This window comes from Ictidomys tridecemlineatus, chromosome 13 (assembly GCF_052094955.1).
Source record: "Ictidomys tridecemlineatus isolate mIctTri1 chromosome 13, mIctTri1.hap1, whole genome shotgun sequence".
Classification (NCBI taxonomy): domain Eukaryota; kingdom Metazoa; phylum Chordata; class Mammalia; order Rodentia; family Sciuridae; genus Ictidomys; species Ictidomys tridecemlineatus.
This window is the reverse complement of record NC_135489.1, coordinates 90,686,339-90,694,340: the sequence shown is the minus strand read 5'-3', so window position 1 is coordinate 90,694,340 and position 8,002 is coordinate 90,686,339. Positions and strand designations below refer to the sequence as shown.

Sequence of the window (8,002 nt, the reverse complement as noted above, 5' to 3'; positions counted from 1 at the left end):
AAGTTATTCTCCCTCATCTCAGAACTCAGGTGGCACCCCCTGCACCCAGCAGTGAGGTTGCCATTACATTACGTGCAGCATCAGCCCTCGTTGTATAACATATAGTCTGTGGCCCATTGGTTTACATTTAATCCTATGTAGCATCTTGAAAATGTGTTTCCACATGTCTTTGATGGTTATATCCTAATTAACCCACGTTCCATAAGCTCCTGATGGCAGGGATTTTTCTGATGGGCACCATTTTCTACCCCCATACTAAGCCCACAGAACTTGATAAGCTCCAGATATTTGTTTTCTGAGACATAGACTTTTGGACAGTATATAAAGTCAAATGTGAAGTTTTCTTTCATTTGTTAAACCATTTTGAATGGAGAAATGGACATCCTATAGACAATAAATATTTTCAAGTAGTCTTGGTCATAATCTGCCCATCATTGTGCCTACTTATTTTGCAGGAGCTGCCAACAAATTGATAGAAAGTCCAAAAGCCTTCCGAATCCCACACACCCCATGACCAGTTCAAATGGGCACTCTTGTCCTTCCATTTTTTAAAAATATTTTTTTAGTTATACATGGACACAATATCTTTATTTTGTTTATTTATTTTTATGCGGTGCTGAGGATCGAACCCAGGGTCTCTCACGTGCAAGGCGAGCGCTCTATCGCTGAGCCACAACCCCAGCCCCATTGTTAACATATTTTTAAAAATTGATATGTCCTTCCATTTCTTTGAACATATATTTTTACACCAAATAGATTTCCTACAGAAAAGGAAATTTAACCTACAACACCCTTCAAGATTTAAGAGTTACATGTATTTTAATTTTTATTCCTTTTTTTTTTTTGTGGGGTGGGGGTCGGTTGGGTATAGGAGTTGGCTCATTTACAGATATTGACCAAGTTGCTACATACATGTATTCCTTCCAACTGGAGACACATCTAAATACATGGGCTATTACTGTAGTACTTATATGTGGCTTAAAAGACATTGGAGAATTTCCTTAAGACCTTCACATAAAAGGTCGGACCTTGTACCGAGTCATGAAGCACCAGAACCGAGAATTAGCCCAATAAGAACTGAGTTCCCAAATGAGCCAGTTTCATCCCACTTATGGAACTGGAACTCCAGTGATGTCACTTAGCACTCAGGGCTATTAGAAGATTTGACACATTTACTTAGCCACCTAACAAACATTAAATGAGTGCCTACTCTGTACAAGACGGGAGGCCACTGTCACAGAACACAGGGCTGGGTTTTCCATAATCACATTGTGATCACCTGCTTCTTGTTCGTGATTACATACAGGAATTTTCAGCAAAAAGGAACAGAGAACATTTGAAGGGCTAGATGCCCCTTCAAATTCCAATTGTTAATAACTTACTCATTTGCCAGTTTCCAAAGATCTGGGTGTCTTATGCACTTTCCTATTGATGCCAGCACAATTTTACCTCGACTCTGCACTCCCAAGGGTGAGCGTCATACCCACAGGTGATTTCTGTGACTACACCCGGGAGTTCCTCTGCCCCAACAGACTTCAGCAGGAAGGGCCCTCTTTGTTCCAGAACCTCACTGTTGTACGCCCCTGATGATCTACTGCTTTACTTTACTTATTTCCTTCTAGGTGTGAATGTCCAAACCAAAGAGAAAAACTCATACCAAGAAGCCATTAAGAGATTGGAATGTATACTTCACTTCAGATGAGGACCCTAGGATCCTGAGGCCACACAGCAGGTCTGCTGGTGTCCAGGCCACTATTCTGACCACTGACCTCTGCATTCTCCCTTAGTTTTTCTCCCATCTGGTTTATTTTTTAAAAAGAAAAAGAAAATCCTCCTAGAGCTTTACTGTTTACCGGAAGTTCTCATTTTCCTCAATACCATCCTGGGAGAGGTCAGCACAGACACAGAAAGTGAAATAAGATGTCCAGGGAAGGCCACACAGCCAGCGATAGCCGAGCCGGGGCCTGAACTGGGGTATTCTCACTCCACTCCAGGTTAGAGAAGATGGGGCTCTCTGGGTACCAGATTGGGCCCCCGACCTTCAACAGCTGCTAGAGTCAGGTTGAGATAGTGCAAAGTATCCACACACAAGGTTTCAGACACCAAGACTGACCCTGGGTGAGGAAGTTAGAAACAGCTCAGCCAGGGAATATTTTTAAAAATTGATGCAGCAGGAGAGGGGAGGGCCCTGACACACCCCCAAGTACTTGGAAACCCTGGATTGAGTCGGATAAGACAGTACAGAGTCATCACAGAGACTTTCACAACACACAAGGCAAGGTTTGCAGCATCCAGTTTTATGTGTGGGTAAGTGCAAAACCATGACTGACAGAAGCATAGTTAAGGAAATTCCATCTTCAGACAATTATAAATACAAGCCACGAAGCCAGAAGTTCAGGAAAGGAGAGCTGTAGAGACAACCATACAAGTGAACAGGACATTTCAAATGGAAAGAATTCGACCTTCTATTCTTTCCTGGAAAGCATACGTTACTCTTCAGTGAACTGAGCAAACGATGAACCTGCTTCTGGGGCAAAAGAAAAAAAAAAGCAATCATATTTAACCTAGATATTCATACATTTTTAAACTTTTTTTTAGTTGCAGATGAACACAATATTTTTACTTTTATTTATTTTTTTATGTGGTGCTGAGGATCTTGAACCCAGGGCCTCACGCATGCAGGGCAAGTGCTCTACCACTGAGCCTCAGCCCCAGCCCCTAGATATTTATGCTTTTTCTTCCAATAGCAGCCTGTTCTGCAGGCTTAGACTTACACGCACTCTGTATGTTGTGCATTCCCCAAGTCCACACAGAGGGAGGTTGGACTTGAGAAACAGCAGGATGAAAAGGGACAGTGAGAAATTGTCACAGGCCATTTCCAAAACAGAGAAGCAACATGCACACGTTTGACCTGACAGTGACCACAGGAGAAAAGGCGGACACATCTGAACTGGAGAAGAGATAAGGGGATCTCAGTTCCGATTCCTAGTGATCCTCCCTGCTCCTTGGCTGGACCTCACCGGCTCTGCCAGAGGAGAATTGAGAGCCAGAGAGAGGGTGGCGTTGGGATTAATACCTGCTAGGGAGCCTACAGCTCACTCTGAAGCCATGGCAACAAATGATCTCTTTAAAGGTCTTCCGCATTTCTTGGCTGCGGAAGGCATAGATCAGAGGGTCGATCACGGAGTTGCACATGATGAGGATCAGGTACATGTTGAAGTGGGACATGAAGCAGGAGCAATAGACGTTCTGCGGGCACGAGATCATTAAGATGAGATGGAGGAAGAAGGGGGCCCAGCACACGATGAAAACCCCCAGCAGCATGGTGAGCGTGACGGCGCCCTTCATGCTGGTCCTCGGCCGCACAGAGCTGTACCCGGGCGCGGCGGCGATCCGCTTGACGTGGGTCCGCGCCAGGAGGAACATGTGTATGTAGAGGGACACCATGAGGAAGAGCATGGTGAAGAACATGGAGATGAGGCACACGATGACGTACGTGGATTCGTAGTAAAGGATGAAGACGATGCCGCAGCCCGTGCAGCAGGTCCAGATGCACGCGATGATGGCCCCCGAGCGCTTGGCCGTCATGATGTGGTGGTAGCGCAGCGCGTAGAAGATGGTGACGTACCTGTCCACCGCGATGGCCAGCAAACTGCACATGGAGGCCACCACGGAAATACAGATCATGGAGTCAAACACATTGTCAATGTGGCGCACAAAGGCGTCTGCCATCACCAGGTGCTTGTTATTTATCAGGTAGATGGTGATGGTCTCCCAGGCGTTGGACATGCTCACCAGCATGTCGGCCACCGCTAAGCTGCACACGAAGAAGTACATGGGCGAGTGCAAGTTCTTGTTCTTCACGATGGCGCCAATGACCAAGATGTTCTCCAAGAGGCTGATGAGACCCAGGGTCAGGAACACCTCCACTGCAATGCCCATGTCCTCGCAGGGAGACGACTTGTTCTTGACATTGAGTCCTGAAATGTTGCCCTCAGTGGTGTTCAGGCCGAGGTCCAAGAAATGCAGGTGAAATGAGGAATTCATGGCTGGGGAAAAACACCACCTCTTCTTGCCAGTAAATGTACTGCAAGACAGGATTTTTCAGAATCCAAAATGTTAAGGGGGGAGAGAGAGAGAGAGAGAGAGAGAGAGAGAGAGAGAGAGAGAGAGAGAGAGAGAGAGACTGGGGCAGGGAAAGAAAAACATCCCAAAGCAATCACAATGCAGGAAAGGGGGTGAATGAATGAACATTCTGACTTACATTCCTGATGCCCGGGATACTGCCCCTCTAACACCCAGACCTAGAATTTTCACAGCATTTTCTGATCTCCTTCCTGTAAACTGACATTTTTTCACCTACCTAAATGGCGTGGCGTTCATCTCTGTGTATCCAGGGTGGTTTCACTTTTTATGCCTGTTGCCCTGGTCCCAAGTTTACTCTCAAAAGTGAGGTCCCCTCTAGCCTACAAAAATCCCATAAAACCCAACCTCTCTCCAGATTTTCACATTCCTAAGGCGGCTACACCACATGCTCCTCCAGTGAGCACAGATTTCTCAAGACAGACATTTGCATTCTTCACATTGGCCCTGACTGTCTTCAAAACCCCTGCAACTGAGACTGCACAGCTACACCTCCAGAACCAAGACTGTGATAGTGTTACCTTGAGCATGATCTCACATAGAAGTTACTGCCTCCAGCTAGCTCCTAAGCATCCCCGGTACAAACAGGTTTAAAATTGAGAAAAAAATGAGGCTGTTTCCCCCTCAATCAATATTTCCCCCTGTATTCTGCATTATTTGAAACTCCCCGAAAGTCTGAATAATAGCTTTGTAAGTTCCACGGGAGCGCAGTATGAAGAGCCCAGCCATTTACATGAATCAAGGACTAGAGCCAGACACTTCAGTCCCTTTTTATTCTATTTCCCAGTCTTGATCTATATTCAAAAATCCTTTTGCCCTCCAAACTCAGAGCACACCTGGGGACAGAGAATTTCTGTCCTCATTCATACTGACAATCATAAGCATTTATGGAACCGGAATCATTTTTTATATATTTATGTTCAGTTCCATCCCAGAGATATCGACCAAGTATACTATGATATCACATCACATCCAGCTGTTTTAAAAATTCGCCCAGTGAGCTAGCCCCCTCCACCCTGCCCTCCTCCACCTGTGGGGTAGGCACGATTTTGCATCCGTTTCCAAGCAATTTCTAGGAAATAGAAAGTTGTGGCTATTTACCGGCGCTCTCCCTGGGCTCCGATCTTGCTCCGCGCTCAGCCTGGGCACCCGGCGTCCACGCGCGGGGACCGCCTCTGCGAGCTCAGGGCCATCACTGGGACGCGTCTTCCTCCAGCGGAGCGCTAGTGGCGTTTATGCAGCCGGCCCGCCCTTGTCGCCGCCCCTCAGACCTGAGCGTCCCTCCTCTCCACAACCTGTTCTCACCCGGGCAGAGCCCAGGAGTCTCTGACTTTTCGGTACCACCTAGCGGTCCAGCGCTGTAGAGCAGCACCTGCTCCCGCAGGCTGGCGCGGGGCCAGCCTTGGGAACCTCACCTGCAAGCAGCCGGCCGCTGCTCCTGCCCCAAGTGCATCCGCCCACATGCTTTTTGTGTTGTTGTTGTTGTTGTTGTTGCCTTTATTCTTTTTCCTCCTTCTCTAATGCACTGATTAAAATGCTGTCCAGCTCAAAGATCGTCTTGCCGTGTGTTTCTCCGGGACAGGCGTGACTGGTGTACCCTGGTTCTCATTCTCCGGGGAAAGCCTGGAAGCCCTGGACAGGACTCTGCCCCACACACCCCTGGCAATGTAAGTACCATCTAATGGCACTGGGAGTTCTCATGCCAGGGCAGAGTCACAGAAGGGAATCTGCAGATTTCCTCTGTGGAGCTCTGTGCTGTGGGTGCAGAGAGGAAAGAGCTGACAAAATATATCAGAAGACTTGAGTTCCTTTATTTACTTCTTTTTGAAAGATCTGAGAGGGCTCTCTGGAAGATCCTGATTACCCAATAATATGCAAAAAGCAGAGTCTCCTGGGAAAGCAGTTTTCTGAATTATAGACACGGGGCCTTGGGCGCTGGCAAGGGGCATGCATCATTGATCCCAACGTGCAGATGTGATCCTAGTGTTGTGCCCAGAAGTCCCAGGAAGTGGCTACAATTGTCATTCCATCGCACAAAGGAGGGAACCTACACTTACATAGGTCACACAGCAAACCTACCTTCCCAGCCTTGCACAGATGGGACTTAGAATTCCAGCAGCCTGGCCAGGAGCTCAGGCATATTACCTGGGGAGATACTGCCTCCCGAAGGAACCCTGGTGGCTGTCAGGCATTGTTTCTTCACAATCTTGCTGGACTTATTTGCAGTTTTCTTATTTTCATAGTGTCTTTGTCAGATCTTGGTATTTAGGTTACCCTGACTTTGCTAAACAGACTGGACAGAGATTTCAGTGACTTTTTTGTCCTGAAACAGTTTAAGTGGAGGACTGACCAGTTTCTTGCAGAAAAGTAATCAGAAAAATCAAGGTCAATAAAGCTAAAAAGATGTAGACAAAGATCTCCAGTTGTCCCTGTCGTTGGAAACTTTTTAGCTCCCAAATAGCACCCTAAACACTATGTGTAGCACACACAGTAGCTTGGTGCTGATGAGCCCCCCAAATTCCACAGGACACACTGCTTTCCCCCAGGGAGGCCAGACCAACCACACAACAGACCCATTGTCAGTATGCTTTACTTCTGTCTTACTTAGCTTTTCATCTCTGTGACCAAAAAAACTGGACACAAACAACTCAGAAGAGAGAAAGTTTATTTGGGGCTCACGGTTTCAGAGGTCTCAGTCCATAGACCACAGAATCCTTTGCTCTACAAGGTAAAGCAGTGCATCATGAAGGAAAGGCCAAGCAGAGGGAAATTGCCACCTGTGGTAGCAAGGAAACTAGAGTGGTGGTGGGAGAAGCACAGGGAAGGTGTACTCTTCTGGTCATGCCCCTGGTGACCCACCTCCTCCAGCCATGCCCCACCTGCTTACAGTTACCACCCAGTCCAGCCATTAAACTAAGATGGGCTGAGTAGGTCACAGCTCTCATAATCATTTTGCCTCTGAATATTCCTGCATTCAGAGGAGCTTTGTGGGGGGCATCTCACATCCAAACCATGACATCTTCTTGAACAATGACAACAGGGACGCTCCTCATTCACATTCACAGAGAATACCCATGGTGTCGTATCTATGGAGGTTTATTAGGGCACAATCCCCTGGGGCACCATGAGGCACCAGGTTAGGGTCACTGGGAGGCAGGCTGTGAGATGCCGTGGGGAAGCCCTTGCTGACGGAACATTTGTCAGAAGCCCACAGCACACAGTACTGTGGTCTGCACGTCCATCGTCTCAGCCGATTCTCCCAGGAACCCTATAAAGTCAATATTCTTCACACCATCTTTTGCACGAGGAAGTCAAGGCTTAGAGCAGTCACGTGACTTCAGAGTTGCTGAGGAGAACAGGATCCAGATCAGAATCCAAGCCTTCCAGGAACACCTCTGCTTAATCCATAGTCCAGGGAGTTCAATCATGTGTCCTGGCCACATGGCCACAGAGAAGATGGCTGTTTCAGGTTCCCAAGGAGGGTTGGGGAGGAGCAGACGGGATGGGAAGCAAAGAGGTGAGCTAAGCTGGCAGAGAGGAAAGTCAGCGGGGGGACATGTGGCTGAGAACCTTAGGAGAGACATGGAGGGCTGAAGGGGACAAAGGTAACCAGATGGGAGGGGGCATGGGAGACTGTCCAGCCAAGGATGACCAGATCAGAGGGAGCTGGCTTCTTGCCAGAAAGGAAAGAGTGCCAGGGACCTGGCAAGGGAGGCAGGGCAGGGTCACACCACGCCTCTCCAGCACACTGCAGTCAAGGCTGAGCAAACGGCGTGGTTTGGACAGTAAGATGACCATCATGCCAACTAGTATATGTCCCTTCCTAGTAAGAAAGAGAGGACCTGAAGTTTAGGGACTC

General features: G+C 47.8%; 1 protein-coding gene across 1 annotated transcript; it reads right to left on the bottom strand.

Annotated features, from left to right (window-relative positions):
* Positions 1–2,276: 2,276 nt before the first annotated feature.
* On the bottom strand, positions 2,277–5,878 carry Mc5r (melanocortin 5 receptor). Its single transcript, XM_021732941.3, has 2 exons — positions 5,245–5,878; positions 2,277–4,087 (listed from the first exon to the last, which is right to left on the bottom strand). Exon 2 carries the CDS (start codon positions 4,045–4,047, stop codon positions 3,070–3,072), a length of 978 nt encoding a protein of 325 aa, XP_021588616.1. The 5' UTR covers positions 4,048–4,087; positions 5,245–5,878; the 3' UTR covers positions 2,277–3,069.
* Between the last annotated feature and the right edge of the window lie 2,124 nt (positions 5,879–8,002).